We start from the raw sequence: 20,790 nt of genomic DNA, 5'->3' as shown, positions 1-20,790 counted from the left end.
GAGGCGGATCTACCTCCTGTGCATCTCCATCAACGTGAGCAGTTCAGACACATTCACCTGTTTAAGCCTCTGTGTGTCGTACTCGGCAGAAAGCTAGTGAGTAAATCCAGTTTACCTTCACGATAACTTGTTCTTTTCACGTGCCTTTGCCCTCGGCGTTGGTTTAGTTTCTGTTAAATACAAAAGCATCGCGGTTCCCGGAATTTGTAATGGTTCAAAGTTTCTGGGGAAATTCCTCCTCGGGAGCAACTGAGTTTTCGTTCTTCGGTTCATCAGGCCTTGGAAGTGGCATTTCCCGCGGGTCCCAGGCCTCGGTGGGATTTAGGAAGACCCCTGCCTCTCCCAGAGCCCCACTTCCTCCCGGTCGGCAGCGGGGACCGACAAGGCGGAGGACAGCAGGGGCATCCAGGCAGCGGGGCAGCACCGGCACCGTACGTGGAGGGAATGAAATGAAATGAAATGAAATGAAATGAAATGAAATGAAATGAAATGAAACGAAAGGAAAGGAAGTGCAGCTCAGCGAGAGGGGCTGCCCCGCCGACCCTCCCCGGCCCCCTCCGGCTCTCCGCCGCCGGTGGGTTCCCCCCCGGGTACCAAAGTTCCCCCCGCACCTCCTGTACCTCTGCTCCCCGGCAGCCCCAGCTGCAGGACGGGGTTGTCCCCCGCTCCCCCCACCCCTGCCACCCGCCGGGCCCGGGTCTGAAGTTCCCCCGGAGGGCACGGAGTCCCTCCGGCCCCGCAGCGTTTGCGGGAGGGAACGGCGGTATAGGGAGGGAGGCAGGCAGGGGAGGAGGGCTCGGGGGGGGGGGGTCATCCCAGCCTAGCGCGGTCTCATCACCCCTCACTCCTCCCACTAGTGAGTGGTGCCTCTTAACCCCCGGGAACCTCCCTCCCGCGAAGCACGGCTCCACTCCGCAGAACTCTGCAGAACAGGAGTTGATGTGGAAAAAAACACTTCTCGGCGGCGGCCAGCAATGAGCTGTCTGGATGTTATGTACCAGGTCTACGGTCCTCCCCAGCCCTACTTCGCAGCAGCCTACAGCCCCTATCCCCAGGTACGTGCTGGGGGCAGCGGGGAAGAGGCAGAGGGTGGGAGGGGTGTCGTCTGGAGGATGGCCGTTTGGGGCCTTACCAAAAGGAAAAAGGGAAGAGGAGAAGGGGAGGGGAAAGGGGGAGAGAGGGGGGGGAAGATCTGGGAGCCTGCGATGGTGAGCGGAGCAGAACCGCATCCACCTTGGCGCGGGGCTCGGCAGGGTACGTACCCCGGCGGCGACCGACGGGCTGCGGGCTGCTTCGGGAGTGAGAGCTCGATTTAACCCTGCGGTGGCTTTTTAGGGAATTTTTTTCTTCTTTTTTTTACTTTCTTCCCCACTCCCCCTTCCCTCCGCTCTCCGCCTTTTGCCGGGACTGGTTCCACCCGAGAGCGGCGGCCCGGAGCAGCGATGCCCGCGGTGCGGAGGTGCCCGGGACATCGCTCACCCGTGCTCGCCGCATCCCGGTCGCCGCGGCGGGAGCCAATTCGGCCAGAGATGTCACTGGCCACCTTGGAGGGGGGCTCCGGAGTTACCTCTTGGAAGTGGCGGGGGGGCGATGGGCTGGGCTGTTGTGGGGTTTCCCCGGCTGGGCGGTGGGGGAGGAAGCCTGCGGTGCGTCAGAGCGAGGAGATGCTCCCCTCTTCAGGGTCCCCCTGGATGAAGGGAGGACCCCGGTCCGTCCCCTGCCCCCACCAGGCTCTTGGGGGTGGCGGCCGCCAGCGAGACCCGAGGGCACTTCGTGGCCGGGAGCCGCGTCTGGGCGCCGCTCTGCGGGCAGCTCCGCCGGGCCGGGCGAGAGGCGGTCAGCCCCTAGCTGCAATGGAAGGGTTCGCGGGCATGTCGTGCGCGGGGAACTGATCTCCCCGGAACGCGTTCGGTCCCGAGTGGGTCGAGGCTGTTTTCCCCGGCTGCACCTACTGCACACCGCTCTCTCTTTCGCCCTCGGGGTTTCTCCTTTTTAACTCCCCCTTATTCCTTCCATAAATTAATTCCTTCCTCCCCAGCGAAACGAAAAAAGGGATGGACAGAGGCAGCAGCACGCAGGGCCCGGGGTGGGCGGCAGCCCCCACCGTGCAGGGCCGGGGTCTTAGCGAGAGCTCCTGCGCCGCGCAGCCCACGGCGTAGTGGCCTGTGTGCTACCTCCAGCGCCTGGCAGCGGGGCCGGAATACCCGTTACAAATAGCAAATGATGTCTTCCCCTACCTTGGCTTCTTCCCCCATCACCCCCCTCCATCACCCCCCGGCACGCGGCTTCGTGACATTATTTAGGGGGATGATCATTACCTCAATGGCCGAGCCAGGAGCCAAGTGGAAAGGCGGTCGTCACGAAGGAGTGACATTATTGAATATCCCGTGTGTCTTGGCCCGAGGCTCTGTCCGGTCCCCCCGGTGCTTCCCCCGCCGCCCGCCCGGCGGCTCTGCCCGCAGTGGCCAAGCTCAGGCTCCGCGTCCCATCGCTTATTCCTAAGAAACTCCCGGCAGCTGCAGACACGCTAATGTGGATAAAGAGAAAATGGGAAACGTTCAATAAACTTCGTAACGGTCTCTGTTTTCCCACCCAGAGGGATCCACTAAAAACAAAGTAATCTTCTAGGAAATACCTGGAGCTTCTTGCTGGCCAGGAAAATGCTTTTTTTTGCCCTGAAATGGGTTTGAGGCTGCCACTCTTTTTCTCCCCTCCCTTTCTCCTCGCCGCTTTGGGTCACAGGACAGTCTTTGGGGCAGATTTTGCGAGCTCCCCACATAACTCCCGCTGCTAGCTCTGAATGGCAGTGGATGGGCAGCCGCCGCCTCCCCACTCCCTGCCTCGACCCCTTGGCAGCCCCCCATGAACCTCCAACGTGCTTCTTGTGAGGGACTTCGTTCTCGGGACCCGCGCTTGCTGACCTCTTCGTCCTGGTGGGCACCTCTGGGGCTCGGGCCCTTAGACCCTTTGGCAGCCCCTTCGTTGCCTCCCCAGGGTAGGACAAAAAGGCAAGCAAGGTGTAGGGGGTGCTGCTGGGGCACGGCGGACAGCCGAGGACCAGGCTTCTGCATCTTAGTTTAGAAGATCGCGGGAGCGGGCTGGGCTCTGCATCCCGGCTGGCACAGAGAGGGCCAGGGTACCTTGCTGCGCTGCTCTGCCTGACCGGCTCTATTTTCTTTCCTTGCTTCCTTCCCCCCTCACCCAGAAACTCGCCTTTTACTCCAAAATGCAAGAAGCCCCGGAGAGCGGCAGCAGCGCCAGCAGCTCCTTCTCCAGCCACCCTGCGGCCAGCATCAAGGAAGAGGACTGCAGCCCCGAGAAGGAGCGACCCCCGGAGGCCGAGTACATCAACTCCCGCTGTGTTCTCTTCACCTACTTCCAGGGGGACATCAGCACCGTGGTGGACGAGCACTTCAGTCGGGCGCTCAGCCAGCCCAGCAGCTTCTCGCTCGGCAGCGCAAAGGCACCGCGGAACGCCGGATCCTGGCGGGGTGAGGGCGCAGCACGGCGCGGAGGGCCTCGGAGAGGCGGCAGGGTCCCCTCCGGGCCAGCACCTATTCTTCCCCCCCCGCCGCGCATCCCCTCTTCCTTCTCCTCTCTCCTTCCTTCCCTCCGCCGGCGGCAGGACCCCAGCGGGCAGCCCCTGGGGCCGGGAGCAGCCCCACGGCCCTTGTCGGGGAAAAAGAATAGAATCAACCTCTTCAGGTCACGGCAGGCTGGGGTAATCCTGGGAGATGCAGCCTAGGAGGCGGGGGGGGAGAACTGAATAGCCTTCACACCGCAGTGTGAATACACTCACACACTCAGTGACTCACCTGGCCGAGGGACACCCCCCACCGTGGCTGCAGCAACCGGCTTACCTGCTGACCCGGGCAGCTTGAAGTTTAGCGCAGTCATAATCAATAATAGGAACAAGGCAAAAAAAGCAAATGTGGAAACCATCTTACCAGCTTCTCACTCCTAAAAACCAGACTGTGTGTGTCCCTGTATCTCACCCTACATGTATCACCACCCTGGTTGCTGCTGGAGTTGAGACAAGGACCCTAAATTTCTGAAAATGAGGGCTTTCAGACCTGCCCATGGCAGCAGCCCCATGCAGGTGAGGCCACAGCTGATGTGCAGCTTTCCATAGCCATGCCCAGTTCACCCTGGATGGGCTCGTGGGGGTACCCAGGGCAGAGGGGAATAACCTTCCCCACCTTCCACCCATCAGACAGTTAGGACAGCCACTTGTTATCTTCTGGGGTGGGTTTAGTGACCCTCCCTCTCAGGCCACCCGCTCAGCCAAGGCCAGTTTCCCAGCCCCTTTGTGAATTGCTGCCGATAGTTTCTAAGAATGAAACAGTCATTTAAATATTTCATGGGTGAAAGTTATTCAGTGCTGGAATTGATGGCAGGAGAAGAGAGTTCTTTGATTGTCATGAACCACTTTGCCTTCTCCTGCCAGGGCACAGAGCTGGTGTATCTCCCTGGCAAACGTATCAGGAGCATGTTTTTGTCTCAGGGACAGTTGTCACTGTCTCAGGGATAGTGCGCATTCCCAATTAATAATGCATAACATCTATCTGTGCTATTAATAATCACTAGTCTATCTCACGTTTCTTACCCAGCAAAGAAAATGTAGGGTCCTTCTCCTTTGCCCTGCTAGTCTCCAAAGATCTGCAGTGCTTTCAAAAGGTGTTAATGATATATCCAAGAAACAGGAGTTAGTCCAGTGTAATAGATGAGGAATTGCTCCTAGATATTTAGAAAACTCAGGCTGGCCCTTAGTCACACCTCATGCTGCTCCTGCCCACAGCAGCCGCTTTCCTTGGCAGGGCCAGGCTGGGCATAAGATTACTACAAAAACAAACAAGAAAAGTCCAACATTGCTGCAATGTGTAATAGCTCTCACTCAGTTTCCACTCCTGAGGAAAAGAGATGTTTTCCTCACCTTAGATAACAGCCTTTTCCCCAGATACATACAAAGAGAAACCTGGAGCAAATGGTTCCAGTTTCATGGATAAACACTGGGCTAGGTGTGTTGGATGTTTAGCTGGAGAGGAACCTGTAGCTGTTTGGAGCAATTTCTTGTGTTTGGCAGTTTTGGGGAGGGTAAAGGGAACATGAAGGCTGGTTTGGGAGAATCATAGAGGGGCAGAGCCCTAGAGAAAGGCAATCAGGGCTCACTGGGTGTACTCATTGCTGCCTTTCTCTCCTGCTCCCTTCACCCAGATGGCTCCTTCCCAATGAGCCAGCGCATCTTCCCGCCATCCTTCTGGAACAGCACATACCAGCCCTCCTCGGTCCCGGCCACCCTGAGCAGCCCCCTGGCCGCTGCTGCTCACAGCGAGCTGCCCTTCACTGCTGCTGCAGATCCCTACGCACCCGCCTCCCTGCATGGCCACCTGCACCAGGGCGGCCCGGAGCCCTGGCACCACGCTCACCATCACCACCACCACCAGCACCACCACCACCCCTACATCGGTACACAGAGCACCGCCTACCCCCGCCCTGCCACCATGCATGAGGTCTACGGGCCCCACTTCGACCCCCGCTATGGCTCGCTCCTGGTGCCCACCGCCTCTGTCCGTCCCCACCGCCTCACTCCCGGCTCCGTGCCCACGCCGGTCAGCCCCCCCTGTGAACTGGGCAAGAGCGAGGCGGGAGCTGCCGCGGCCTGGACAACGCCAGCACCTTTCCCCAATGCAGCTGGGGAAATGGCACAGAGCCTCAGCCTCAATGTAGACACAGGTAAAGAGCTGCCCTTTGGTCCCTTTGGGTCCACTGGCTCAGTTGCACCCTGCCTCCACACCATCTATAGTAGTAGGGAAGGACCTCCTGTTGTGGGGCAGCTGGAGTGTTGCTGGGGGGGAATAAATTGGAGGTGGAAAGCCCATGGGAGATACATGACCTCTGCACAGCCACAGGCCAGGCAAGTGAGGAAAGGGAGAGGGAGGATCAGACAGATTAACATGTCACCCCATCCTCCCCAATACCTTTTGAATTTCTGGTACCCAAAAACTTGCCCTGGAGGTACAGATTGCTCTAAGGTACTCTTGTCCTGTCCTGGCCCTCCTCTTGCCTGGAGCAGCAAGAGCTGGGAACAGGACTGAACCACCACAAAGGTCACCACCTGGCTTCCCCCATGGGCTGCTCTGAAGGCAGGAGAGAGGGCAGCCGCAGCAGAGCTGTCGTCATTTCTAGACCTCACAAAGGTTCATGAACTTCCTCTTCACCTTCTTTATTTTGTTCTTGCAGGTTTGGGGAGAAAAGCACAATTGCTTTTGCTGAGCAAAAAGGGCAATGGTTTTCCCCTAGTAATGGTACCCTGTGCCTCGTGGGGTGCCCACAGTGGTGATAGCTGTATGGTAGTTCTGAAGTCAGTTGCTGTGGAAGCAAGGAAATCCACTCTGATCACAGTTCTCCATGCTGAAGCTGGGTTATCACAGCCACAAACAGCTATGGTGGCCTCACTTCAAGCAGGAGGGACATGTGTGCGTCTCCAGTCTAGCTCAGGCTCTTCTCCTTGCCCCTCATTCTCCCAGGGCTCTGAGGAGCCCAGCCTTCAGACGGATTCTCTGATCTCAGCTGGCAGAAATGTGGTTTGTCTTTCTCTGTCCTTAAATGCCTGTACCTATTTTTCTTCTCTTCCTTTTTTTCTTCTCTCCATTCTCAGGTTTGCAGCCTCAGGATAAAAGCAAGGATCTATACTGGTTTTAGAGCTGTCCTTCACTCTTCTTCCCCTGGCTCTCCCCTGTAGATCTCTGCCTGTATAGACATGGTGGCATTCACAGCTGAAATCGGGTCAGTTTGTAACAGCTTCTGATCTTGGTTTGCAGCTCGCCGTTACTCCTTCTGTGGTGGATCCCTTCTGAGCTGATGTGCTGACACAGACTCTCACATCCCCTTTGCCCTTTTCCAAGCCCACCGTGGCCCTGCAGCCCTTGGAAAGACAACGGGACTTATAAGGATCTGGCATTGCAATGATGGCACTTTGGACTTGTTTCGGAGAGGAAAATCCTTCTGTTGCAAGAGGAGAGCCAAAGACGTTGAACTTCCATTTAAGCAGACCCCACACCCAGAACTGCAGTTAGATTACTCTAAAAGAGTCAAATGATGTCATGGATGGTGATGCAAAACCACTGGCCTTCGTACAGGGGGCAGAGGAAATCATGGGGGTTTTTTTTTAGTGGTGTGAATATTTTTTTATGGCAGTGAAAATGATTTCTCGAACGCAGACCTTGAAAAGCCACTCAGCAGTTTTGAACTGGGCTTTTACTTCACATCATAGAAAAGTGAAATGAGGAGAAACTGGAACTCACAAACATTTTTGGACTATCAAGGAACTGGTCATATTTTTCAGCTTTGCGGCTGTGAGTGGCAAGTGTCTGGCTGGGGCCACCTGCCCTGTGCTTGCAATGATGCAGCTGTTCCACGCACAACTGCTCAAACCCCAGAAAGACGAAAAGCAAGGTGGCACTTCTCAGAGTTCGGCACAACACTTGTGCTGGATATATCACAGTTGTTTGGCTGTGGGCTTTTTTGTTTTGTCTTTTTGGTGTTCTTTTCTTCAGGAAACATTTTCTGGTGAAAGTAAAACCCTCTTAAAGCAGGGGCAGGGAAGGAAACCTGTGAAGAACAGCTCTCCATCAACCCAACAGCCTTTTAGGCCAACACCAGAGGGAAAGGCACATGATGGACAATAGGTCTGAGTTGCCTCTAATATTTCTCTTTGTCTATTTGTTGCTGTCATTTTGTCACTTTAATAGTTGTTTTGTTTTGTTTTTTTGAAAAAGGGAACGAGATATCTATTTAACAGTAAGAAAGCTGCATTAAAGGTATCTCCTTCTTTCACCCTATGTGTTTTATGAAGAATTAAAGCTAAATAAGAGAAATGAAGTAAACTGGAAACATCAGGATGAAATAGGAAAAATACCTGCCTTGTGGATGAAGTGATTTATTTTACTACTTTGCATTAAAGATAAATAGAAATATTAGCAGTTGAAAATATTTTCTTAGTGAGTAAAAGATACAGCAAGAAGTACCACAGGATTGTTTTGGTGATGCATTTTAGTGCACGATGTATCTCCAAGATGAGTTGAAGTAAAAGGGACTGTTCCATAATAACAGATGTTTCTTCATGAAGCTGATAGAAGAGGGAAATGTCGCATTTACCATTGCTATTGCACCGATAAATTAAGATCCTATTACACAGTGATGTAAAATTAATGAAACAGTGCAGAATGGCAATTTTCCCCTACACTTCAAAGCTGACTTTTTTACAGGCAAAACATCTGATCACAACACTACTGTGTTTTTGAGGTTTTTTTCTCTTTTTTCTCAATGTAATGTCTTCAAAGGCTGAAAAGTTCAATGCACGTAAGAGGAGAGTTCTAACGTTACCCTCTGACACTAGGAGAAGCAGTAGAAAATGGACTTCTGTGCTGTGATGAGAGTTTTTGCCTTCTGACACTCTCACATGATCTGGCATAATGGTCACCACATGTCAGAAATGGAGTTATGAATAACTCAGACTTGCTTCTCTTAGGTTTCAACTCAGCAATAACTCTATTTCCAGGAAAAAATAGGAATCCTAATAGTAAGAGTACAATGAAGAAGTGTGAGTAAATATTGTGATAAGCTGGCAAGGAGCAATGTGTGCAGAGCATCCCCGGCCGGCGCTTAGCAAATGACAGGAGGTGAATTGCCATGATTCCTCCAGCCAGACATCCCCCTGAGCATTTTGCCCTCAGCCTCCAAGTAGCCAGAGCCCAGACAATCTGTAAAGGGCAAGGGAAGGACTCCAATATTTATATTACCAGTTAAACCAAAAATGTTCTGAGGCGTCTATCAAGAAAGAAAACAGCAACACTTTGCAGGAGAAAGGTAACTAAAAGTGGCATTAACTTTATTGCTGCAGAGGCTTGGAGATAACAGGGCCATTCTGTGAGCATTTGCCTGTGGGTTTTTTAGGCTGTTTTTAAAGGGTTTTTTGTGTTTCTTTCTTTTTTTTTTTTTTTTTAAAGACTTATCTGGCTCTATCATTGATTGTGCTTTCCCACAACTGTTTCTTTTTTCTTCCTTTTTTTTTCCACCTCTCCTGTGCAATTCATAATGAGGAGGGCTGGGCAATACAGCCAAAATATGTTTGGAAATATTAATGTGAGCACAAACCAGTCATTTACTTCATTGGCATTTACAATTCATTTTGACTGTGAATGTTTTCAAGCATGAGAATTTATGCAGTGAATACATGAATACTGGTTTTGACATTTGCTCTCCAGGTACTCTTTTTTGCTGTTGTATTGTGAAAGCACCCAAACACCAAAGTCAAGATTGTGGCTCAAGGTGTTAGATGTGCAAGTGACTTTTTTAAAATGCTCCTTATTCAGATGTTCTACAGTCTGAACACACATATACCTTATTCTAATTCTTGCAGAGTTTTGCTCACTCTCTGTTATTCTGACTCCAGAGTGACTACTCACTCACAGCACCTACCATTAAGGCTTGTCCACGAGTCTTTGCAAACTGGAGCCACAGCTCCTGAGGCAGTAACAGTGCAAATAACCTCAGTGCCATTTTGGAAGTCTGTTCTATTCCTCCTCACGTTATAGGTTATTACTTGCTTAATCATGAATGCTTGCAGGAAATCTGGATATACAAAAGAAACCCGTGTGTCTTATCTGTCACACAGGGAAAGAGCAGAGCTGTGAATCCCCAGTCCTGCAGCTTGAGGAGCAGATCCTCCTGCTGCCTCTTTCCAAGTGTCATGCAGAGGTTAGCACCAGTTTGTGCTCTCTAGCTGCCACTACGGCTGACAAACAGACTAGCCCAGCTGAGGCAAACGAACAAAAACAGCTCTCAACCTGCTCATGCAGAGTCCGGATTAAAAGGTAGAGGGATGTAATCTGCAGAGCATGGCAGTAGTGGGCATTGTGAGAATATCTGCTGCTGCCAAGTGAGGGAGGTTTGTAGGAGTTCACAAAGTGAGCTCTGGGCATGTTCACTGCAGACTCTTATTTCCCATTCCGAAAATAACTGAAAATTAACAAAGCACATAGGAAAACATTTAAATGAACTCTGAGGTTACCAGTGATATGTAAAGGGAAGTATGGAAGTGGGGATGGGACATAATGTTTGTCTCAGGCTCCACTTCATTTTGATGAGGGTTTTGCTTCAGTATAGCTGCTGATACGAGAATGCATCTCAGAGCTCTTAGATAAATATGTGCCCCTGCAGTTACAGTCTAATGTTGAAGAGCTTCAGGGCAACATTGCTTACATCCCACCCCCTTTTCCAGTGCATTTTCTGTAGGATTCCCCAGCAAAAGAGGAGGAAAAGAGGCGAGGAGGGTGAAAGAGAGCCTGAGTAATCCCCAGCACCTCCCCCAGACTGTGTGCTGCCCATCTCTGGGGAAATGTATCTGCTCTGTCTCCTCCTTGGGTCAGGAGGCACTGCAGTCCCTTCTCGTCTTCCCTTTGAAGTCCTATTTAGGTTCATGACAAACTCTAGCAAGGGCTTAAAGGTTGGTCTCTTCCTGGAAGGGAGGAAAATGCTGCTGATGGCTTTGAATGCAATAGGGTACTCTGACTGGCAGTTCTCATACATCTTTTTCTGGGCAAGCGTTGTAATTAACGTGCCCTTTTGATTACCGAAGGGTGAGCCAGCTCCTCTGGGGGATTGTGGTGTTCTGGCTGGCTTCCCTGGCCTGCCACCCAGAGGAGCAGTTGCAGCAGGGGAAGGAGAGAAACTTAAGTTGTGATTATTTGGAGGAGTGAGGTATTCATTTTGTAGGCTAGGCAATTTTGCACAAAGAAATGCAAGTAGGAGAACAAAATCCTACTTTTTTGCTTAGCAGCAGAAAAATAAAAAAGGGAAAAAAAACGAAAATAAAGAAGAAAAAGAAAAGAAAAAGGTAAAGAGAAATAAAAAAGTAAAAGAATAAATAAAAATAAAATAAAAAAAATGGAAAAGCTTTACTTCAGTCAACCCCCAAGCTTTGGGGCTACAGCTGTGGGACCTGTATTGTTAATTTTGTTCCCAGCATGGTAAGACTGCTCTCTAAACTGACTGCACCAACAAGCAGATCATGCTAGCAAGGTTCCCCTGTTCATGTCCATCTTAAATCATACAGGAGAAGCTATCTTTGCAGTGCATCTTCTACTGCCTCCGTAACTAGGCATAATCTGTGAATATCGTGCATCAAAACTCTGCGTGCAAATGGAGAGTAATGGAGAGGCACCATGGTGCCGTGTGCCTGTCCTACCCCTGACATCCCTGCACCAGGTCCTGCGGGACAAGAGGAAGGCACTCGAAGAGCCTGGGCACAGTGCAGGGATGCAGGGTGCAAGGGTAGACACCTCTGGGCCTCATACTCATGCATAAGCAGCTCCCTTGACCATGCTTGGTTGCAGCCCACAGAATCACAGGCTGACCAAGGGACTGGATCATTTCTTTAGGGATGTGCCAGATGCTGATTTACATTCATTGTAAAGGCACTGTAAATACCAAATAGGATCTGTCCTCAGCCCTGACTCTGCATCTCACCCCCAATCTGTTCTCCTGCCTCACCCAGTCACTTCCTGCACTTACTACTCTGGCCCCACTTTGCAGGTGGGAGAAGCAAAGAGCAACATTAGGAGGGATACAGACTTTCCTATCAATGCTGTTTGTATGAAGTTGAAGCATCAGATTTTTCTATGATAAATGGAATTGGACAAACACAGACCCTCTCCAGAGACCCAGCCCATTGGCCTCAATCCTGCACCATACCCCTGCGGTAGGAACCAGGCCCTAATCCTCGATCCAATGGAACAATCCCTTTCTGACACAGGCCAAGTCTTAAAGAGCTGCAACAGCCCCAGTTGCACACAGACTCAAATGATTATTCTCTCTTGACAGACCTGCACAGCTCCCTCCTTGTATTTAACTGCAGTCTCAGTGAGCTGGATCAGGAAAGAGACACTTGATAGCTGCTGTTTCCGTGGTTGAAATATTTGTGAAGTTAGCGCATAATCTGAAAGCAGAAGCTAATAAATTATAGGGTGCTAATTGGGGCCGGACTGGAGCTGTCAGTCATATTATCCTAAACACACAGAGACCCTCATAACCTAAAAAGGCAAGAAAGCCTCCAGGAACAGCTCCCAGTTGTCACTAGCCATGACCTCCACTTCAGTGAGAGTACAGAGAGTCGAGGCAAAGAGTTTATTCTGCTAAGAAAATGCAAATCCTGTGTTTAAGAGGGGGCTTGTATTTGGTCTTCTTTACCCACTTCGGGAGCGTATTTCACAAGGCACGTCATTGTTTTGCTTTGCCACTTAACCTACTACTCTTGCAGTTTGAAAAAAACATGTAAACCAAACAGAATTTGCAATTTTTATATTTGTATCATCCTTAGAGTAACAGTCGTACCTTTTTAGTCACAATCCAACCTCTTTACATACAGGCCTGTCCTCTAAAAGCCATCTGATTGCTCACATTTCTTTTTTTGCTTCTCGTGCCCCAGAAGCATATATACTACTTTGAAGTTGCAGGAATCTATGATATGAGCCAAAACACAGCTGTTCAAACATGGTAGCAATAGAGCACTTGCTGCTCTAGACACTTTGTCACCACCTTTTCTTGTGTTGCTTCCATCAAGATCAAGTATTTTACTCATCAGATAATATAAAAATGAACCAAAGAATCCTGAAGTTTTTAGTAACACTTTTCCATATAGAAATTAATTTCTATATGGAGATAGGTAGGCATTTCAGAAAGCATTCCCTGGAGAAAAGATCTGAAGAAATTAAAGAGCAACCCAAAAGTCAGGAGTAGGAAAGCTTCATTTCAGTGGCAGTATGACTAGCGCATGCAGGCATGACAACTGAGCTACAGTAAGGTCAAACCCTTTCCCTGGTAAGATATCACCCTGCCCTTAGTGACCACTTAAACTTACTGCTGCAAGACCACATGATTATGCACACAAAGACTTTTAAAGAAATTTCTAAATGTGTCATTTTCCCTTCATTTTTATGTCTGTATCAATTATTTAATGCTAACCTTGAATACTGGCAAGAAGTAGGACCAATAGGTCCTTCCCAGCTTGCTTCTGTGAAGAGGAATGACAGCATCTGACTGGTGATGCTACCACTAAAGCCAAGAGCCATCTCTGAGTGGGGTAGGCAAGAAGATGTGTTTGACAACTGACTGCGGCTTATCACGACCAGTAATTTTTGTTTTAGTAGATTTAGGTAGATAATAAATCTTTGAGCTTTAAGCAACAGACTCAAAAATTATGCAGTGATACCTCTCTTAAGATAGCAAAGACTGTGCCATCAGACAAATGAAGAAAGCATAAAGCTGGCAAGGTTCTATTTGAAAAACACAAGGCTGCACTGTGTGAGTAGGTTTCCATCCTTGGGGGTTTGGTGATGTCAGACTGAAGAAATATGAAGATATGAGAAAAGATACTGTCATAAAAGGTTAATTCTGTGATTTCCAAACTTCTGTCTCTCCTGTTGCTCTGTAGGGGAAAGCTGTATATATTTGTGACTGGAAATTACTGAGAACTTACACATTGTCAGCCTTCCTGGAAAGGTGTGAAAATTGGATATGTGAAGAGAAATTCACCAGCAGATCAGTCAGAGTCATGAGATTTTGATGCTATGAAACAATGTTGAAACTCCACTGAGTTTCCTACAGGATGGATGAAGAGGCTTCATCCAGTAGCTGCTTACTATACTGCTTAGGATAACAAAGGCATTTCAGTGGCCTCATATCTAAGTGACTTGTGCTGTCAGGAAAGATAGGAGAGAAAAAAAAAATAAGCAGGAAAAAGAAGATCCAGCTATGTCAACAGCATTGCAAAAGGGATTGGTATCCAAACATAGAGTGGCTGCTTTACAGCTCCATTCTTACCGTAAAAGATAGAAGGCAGTGATGAACATCCTCCAAAGGGACAACGTCATTTGAAGAAGTTAACACATTATAAAAAAGGTTATTTTATGCAGCAGCATCAGTCATGTCTCTGGCAATAATGACAATATTTTGGCATCCTCACTCGGTTTTGATGCACTGGGTTTCTGGTTATTTATTAAAGGTAAAACATAATGTCAGTTGGATGTGCCAAGTGTCATTATAAATAGAGCCATGATCACTTGAAAAATCCACCTGGTATGCAAGCTCCTGCAAATCACTCCAGTGTGTTTGTGTAAGAAAAACTTTCAATAATCAATTAAAAGTAATGAAGGTGAATTAGAATTTTTCAATCATTAACAGACCTGTCAGGGCTATTTTACAGACATTCTTTTCCATAAAAACTATTTTCAGATTTACTATAGCTGAATTGAGGTCAGCTTGTGTCGAAAGAGGTAAATTTGAGTCTAGAAAAAAGCTTTCCCTCACAGTTATTATTAAATTGCATAGTCCTAAAACCAAGTCACAGAGGATCAGTTTCACCTGACTATGCTCGGTAAAGCCATCCTTGAGGACCCAAACCCTCATAGGCTGCATGCCACAGATGTCAAAGAAAAAGAAGAAAATAAAAGACAAAACCTGGAGACATCAGTTAATCCAAATAGATGGCAAAACTTTCTCTGCTGGAAACAGCTGTAGGAAGCAAGTGCAATGGCCTTGCTCTAAGGATCTTTGGGCCCTTCCATACAAGTGGTGAAGGAACAAATTTTGAGAAGCCCTGTGATCTGGAGGATGTTACTAGTCTCTGTTATCTAGGATACCAGGAAAGTTTGGGAACAACAAATTCAGTCTCAGCCCTGGGCTCTGCTTCAAGCATCTCTGATAGGCAAGGCTGTGGTGAATTTACGTTTCTTGTTCCCGCCACTTACTAGTTTTTGCAGGTAACAAAGACTAATAGAAAACCGTTGTGTTAGCAGTGTAACTGCACAACCTTTTGCCTTTCATCTTGACACCCTTAGTTTTTCAGTCCCATCATATTTTTCAGTCATATCTTTTTCCTTTCATATCTCAAAAAAATCCTCCTTTCAGGCTGTGTAAGCTTTTCTTCAGAGTTCTTGACAGCCACATTCCCATACCTCATGTCAAACTGCTGAGCACTTCCTCTGTGGCACATAGGGATGAGCAAGTGATCCCACTGAAGCCTGGCATATCTCTCAACAGCAGCTACATGCATAGACTTTCCATAACTTTATCTTTCACCCAGAAAGGACTCAATATTTTTGTCATAAAGCATTGCTTTTTCCTTTGTTGGATCCTGATTAGGGTCCCAAATGGAAAGTATGAGGTACACAGGTTTTGGATAGATCTGGTCATTAGTGTGCATACCTGCTCACAAGCTTTAGCAAGCAACCCTGAAAAATAGAAATGCAGTGATAGTCAGGTGTTACCAACTGCTGTAGACCAAGGAGACTGAAGACTGAAGATGTAGAATTGATGCCACTGAAAATGCTGCCTTAGTAAATAAGTTACATCTGCCCTGGCTCTTCACATTTACAAATTTTAATTAATAACCACAGCATTCATATTATGTTGCAGTAAATACCATTCATAGGTAGCAGTAAATGTTTTTCATCCATTCATATAGATGTCAAGTCTGCAGTTGAGGGATTAAATAAGACAGCTAAAGCTACATGGTATGCCTGTCCAAGCACAGCTCAGACTTCAGTTGTTGCCATTTGAGAGCCCAGCACTTGTGGATTGGTTGTGCGTGGTATCACATCCTGAAGCATGCTCACCATTGTTGCTCAGTGATCTTGCCAAGTGCCTGCACTGGCATCAACGAACAAGGAAGAGCCTGAGACAATAAGCAGCTCTGATCCAGAGGTTTACCTAGGGCATCCCCTGATCAGCACCTGGGGGCACATGTCCCCTCTTTTGGGGCAGGTTTAGATGCTACTGGATTGAAGTTTACTTTCTTCACAGCAATACGCCTTGTGCTACATTTTAGATTTGCAAAGAAAACAATACTGATAACACACTAACATTTTAGTTATTGTTGAAAAGTGTTTGCACAGCATCAAAGCACTAGAAAGGTCTTTCATTCTCATCACCTGTTATGTGTCTTTCCCTTGCTGGCTCCAAAAGCAGCTATGAAAACTGCCATCAGGGGCTGACTGCTTGAAGGCAAGAGGTGTCCTCCTGATAGTGAATAACAGTTGATGAGTAAAAAGTGAATCATCAAGAAGAGTTTGAACAAAGAGAGGAAGCACCACTTGAGTGAGAGAGAAGGTGAAATTAGGAAGATGTGGAAATAGAAGAGTGATACAGAAATGTGAAGGATTAAGAAACTCCTTGCAGGTGGCATCATGGGTGGATGTAAGTGATGGATGTTTGCACACATCAAATTCAGCTTTACCATAACATAGTGGAATAGTTTAATTGGCATTCCCACTTCTCCAAGGCAGGGAAACGAGCAAGGGAGAATGGAGTAATGCTTGGAGCTGACATTGTATCAGTGGACATTGGATTTCCTCTTGCATGATTCTTTTCCAGCTCAAATCTCCCCAAAACTGAACTGACACAGGATATCACATCTCAGATGAAGTCACAATGTGAAATGAGTTGCCTAGACAAAATTTTGGCAGGATTGGAAGCTTATCCTGCTAAAGACAAAGATAAATGAAGTCCTGCAGTTTTCAAAACCTTTGTTTGTGGCTTGCTGACTGAGCAGTCCTCCTAAGTTAAGTGGAATTACGCACACACATGAAGTCATCCAGGTACAGTGACTAAAAACTGAGATCTTCCTGGTTTCTGGCTACCACATGCTGCTAGTTAGTAAATATCAACATCATCATATAAACATCACCTCTGTGCCTGGCAAAATCTTGAAGCAGATTCTCCCGGAATGCACGCTAAGGCACATGAAAAACAAGGAGGTGGTTGGTGACAGCCAGCATGGCTTCACTAACGGGAAATCCTGCCTGACCGATTTTGTGGCCTTCTATGATGCGGCTACAAAACTGATGGACAGGGGTAGAGCAGTTGATATCATCTACCTGGACTTGTGCAAAGCGTTCGACACTGTCCCACATGACATCCTTGTCTCTAAATTGGAGAGACATCAATTTGATGGGTGGACCACTCGGTGGATAAAGAACTGGCTGGATGGCCGCACGCAAAGAGTTGTGGTCAATGGCTCGATGTCCGGCTGGAGACTGGTAACGAGTGGTGTCCCTCAGGGATCGGTGTTGGGACCGGTCTTGTTCAACATCTTTGTCGGTGACATGGACAGTGGGATTGAGTGCGCCCTCAGCAAGTTTGCCAATGACACCAAGCTGTGTGGTTCGGTTGATACGCCGGAGGGAAGGGATGCCATCCAGAGGGACCTTGACACACTTGTGAGGTGGGCTGATGCCAACCTGATGAAGTTTAACCATGACAAGTGCAAGGTCCTACAGCTGGATCAGAGCAATCCCAGGCACAGCTACAGGTTGGGCAAAGAAGAGACTCAGAGCAGCCCTGCAGAGAAGGACTTGGGGGTGTTGGTTGATGAGAAAATGAACATGAGCCGGCTTCAGTTTGCGCTTGCAGCCTAGAAAGCCAACCATATCCTGGGCTGCATCAAGAGGAGCGTGACCAGCAGGTTGAAGGAGGTGATCCTGCCCCTCTACTCTGCTCTTGTGAGACCTCATTTGGAGTATTGTGTGCAGTTCTGGTGTCCTCAACATAAAAAGGACATGGAACTGTTGGAACAAGTCCAGAGGAGGGCCACGAGGATGATCAGGGGACTGGAGCACCTCCCGTATGAAGACAGGCTGAGAAAGTTGGGGCTGTTCAGCCTGCAAAAGAGAAGGCTGCGTGGAGACCTCATAGCAGCCTTCCAGTATCAGAAGGGGGCCTATAAGGATGCTGGGGAGGGACTCTTCATTAGGGACTGTAGTGACAGGACAAGGAGCAATGGGTTCAAACTTAAACAGGGGAAGTTTAGATTGGATATAAGGAAGAAGATCTTTACTGTGAGGGTGGTGAGGCACTGGAATGGGTTGCCCAGGGAGGTTGTGAATGCCCCATCCCTGGCGGTGTTCAAGGCCAGGTTGGATGAGGCCTTGGGTGGCATGGTTTTGTGTGAGGTGTTCTTGCCCATGGCAGGGAGTTGGAACTAGATGATCTTAAGGTCCTTTCCAACCCTAACTATTCTACAATTCTACGATTCTATTTAGGTTATTGAAATGAAAGGAATGCCTGTATAACCAATCAAGCAGCACTCAAAGAGGAAGGAAACATTATGCAGCATTAATTTATTTCTTTGTCACTTATGGTCTGGTGAGCATAGCAAAGTGCTGCAACTGTTGTTACTAGCAAATCTGTCTTGTACACTAATTTATAGATGAAGAAAAAATATTTATGCAATTATAGACTGCTTGAATAAGCTTTGCCAAAGACTTTGAAGAATCCTAATTCTAAAGCTCTCAATTTCTATTTTGTTTGAGTAAAATGGTCAAAACCCATATTTTTTGTTCATCTGTGCTGGATCTCCGTTTAAGAAACTTTTGAAGCTTGATTTCAGCGGAGTTACATCTAAAATATGTATACATTCTGCCACCACATAGTCCCTCTACAGCTATTTAGTGTCCCCCATTATCAAATATTTGCATAAAATCAGAGCACATTTCTAGCTTCCTGACAGATGTCAGTGAATAGCTCTGTATAATTTGCAAACTTGTTCATTATGAAACGTTCCCAAAAGCTTATTGCTGCCTTTTATTTAGTAATTATTTATATATTATTTTATTACATACTTTGACCTGATCTCCAAAGGAAAAGTATCTCACTTCACCCAGCCTGATAAAAAAATAAGCAAGGATGATGAACATTAGAAAGTAAAAGTAATATAAGAAAACAGGACTGTCTAGATTCACAGAACCATCCCAGTGCAGCTTAACATTCAAGATGATTGTAAGCATTTGTTCAAATTAAATAGTGAAATAGAAGATTCCCAGCAGTGGACAACCCAGTCACCCTTCATTAACTGCTTACTAATTTGGAGATCATCGAACAAGAATTTATATTAGTTTTTCAATCTATAAAATCTTGTTTGTGCACAATGAAGCTAGATTTCAATTGCTTTTGCTTTTCATGACCAAGTTGGTCTCTTCTTAACAACACAGCAGTACTCCCTCTTTGAAAAAACTGCTTGTGTCTGAGGCATATGTGATTGCATAAATTTAATCAACACCACAACAACACCACTTGCTGTCCAGTTACATTTTTCTATTCCCTTAAACTATTTCCTCTGAAACATCCAAACAATAACATGTAGAAAATCAAAAGATACGTAATTGTTGTCTTATTCTGCTACACATGATTCAGTGCCTTATGATATTATCTAGTAGTTTTAGAGTTTTAGAGAGTTGTTGGGTTTTTTAAGACATCTCTGTAATCATGAAGATGTGCAGAATATTTCCCTTGGCTTATGTCTTCTTTGGTAGCGCTTTTTATCTTTCCCTCTGTCTTTCAAACAGATGGAACCAGATTTAACTAAGCTGAGCAGAATTGATGCGTCCTTGATCTTGGTTGCCTTCTTTGACAAATACCAAATAATTTAAGCCCTCTTGATTCCTTGTTTCCATTAGCATGGCTGAAGGAATACTGTCCGAATCTGCACACGGAACATCACTATCTGCATTAGAAGAAAAAAGGAAAAAGAAGAGAGAATAGCCGAGTGACACACATGTAGTATTAGAAAGCAAACAAAATCAAATAGCTGTTGGAGAAAGTTGGTTTAGGAACCGCATAAAGAGTGACCAATGATTTGACTGTATTTTCTACTATTGCCTCTATGGATTATAGCTTTAGGCAAATCACTTCAGGAAGGTTGGTCACCACCATTCATGCATCCACGAGCAGCAGTACAGTTGTGAATAAATGACTTGCTTCTTTTGGTGGTAAAGACAGCCTGCATAAAACTTGAAGACAAAGTGATTTTAAACTCTACCTTTGTGTTTACACTGCTAATAATGCTGCTAAAGGGTCCCGTAGCATACGCAGTTTTCCGCCTACTAAATCATTATATACTGTCTCTCTAGAGGGCTTGCAATATTCTGTTTTTCTCAAGATTTGAACTTGGCAATCCACTGCATTTTTCCCATTTCTAAAACTATATTTTTTCTCTAATTTGGTGCTGTTCACATATAGGGTTGCCAAAAATCTATTGCAGGGATATATCTTTAAAAAAAATATATATGTAAAAGCTATTAACTAAAGGCTCGAGTTATAATTGCTGCTATTTTTTGCATTTATTTTTGTAACATGTACCTTCTTTTATTACACTCCCTCCTTATTTTACTTCACAACTGGAAAATTAAGCATGTGACATTCAGGATTATCTGTTCAAAAGACTTGCAAGCACTGTTGCACCAGGCAATATACAATTTACTATGTCACTATAATCACATGCCTCTCCAAGCTATAAAGTCAGAAGTCTGTTCTGCATGCTACAGAATGTTAGGAAAGATTATCATGAAAACACAAAGGAGAATTTTGATTTTAGAAAGCTGTTAGCAAGATGGGGATTGGGACATGGATCAAACTGTGGTCACAAACCACAGTGACTGACAGCTATGAAAAATCATTTGATACTCACTTTGTCAGTTCAAGACTATTATGGCAATATTTAGTAATTCAATCCTGACTAAGCCTTTACCAACCAGTACAGCTCTTCTTTGTATTTAGTTTTTGTTTAATAACGCTTTTAATGGGAACCCTCAGGGGCAATTTGCTTTGGAAAAGTCTCACTGGCAAATGCTGAGGGCATGTTCGCAGCAAACTCTTAAGAGAGAAACCTTAAAATAAGGACCCAAGTAAAACTGGGTATTTACAGACCAGACATATGCCGGCTGACCTGCCTAAGTA

At 47.0% G+C, this 20,790-nt stretch overlaps 2 protein-coding genes across 2 annotated transcripts in view; one reads left to right on the top strand and one right to left on the bottom strand.

Moving 5' to 3' along the window:
* Nucleotides 1-974: 974 nt before the first annotated feature.
* Nucleotides 975-6,862, top strand: VGLL2 (vestigial like family member 2; the record flags this gene model as incomplete). The annotated part of the gene is made up of 3 exons (XM_080615247.1): nucleotides 975-1,055; nucleotides 3,206-3,491; nucleotides 6,822-6,862. The coding sequence occupies 3 exons, from the start codon at nucleotides 975-977 to the stop codon at nucleotides 6,860-6,862; spliced, it is 408 nt and encodes a 135-aa protein (XP_080471373.1).
* A 12,550-nt stretch (nucleotides 6,863-19,412) lies between these two features.
* The window catches only part of ROS1 (ROS proto-oncogene 1, receptor tyrosine kinase), a gene marked incomplete at both ends in the record, with an annotated part of 71,573 nt that continues 70,195 nt past the window's right edge, over nucleotides 19,413-20,790 (bottom strand). Inside the window, one exon of the mRNA XM_080615895.1 lies at nucleotides 19,413-19,558. Within this exon, the coding sequence (XP_080472021.1) occupies nucleotides 19,413-19,558 (146 nt within the window). The remainder of the gene's footprint in view (nucleotides 19,559-20,790) is intronic.

Source organism: Psittacula echo (genome assembly GCF_963264785.1).
Source record: "Psittacula echo genome assembly, chromosome: 4".
Taxonomy (NCBI): Eukaryota; Metazoa; Chordata; class Aves; order Psittaciformes; family Psittacidae; genus Psittacula; species Psittacula echo.
Note: the sequence above shows the minus strand (reverse complement) of the source record. Positions and strands in the feature narration are given on the sequence as shown.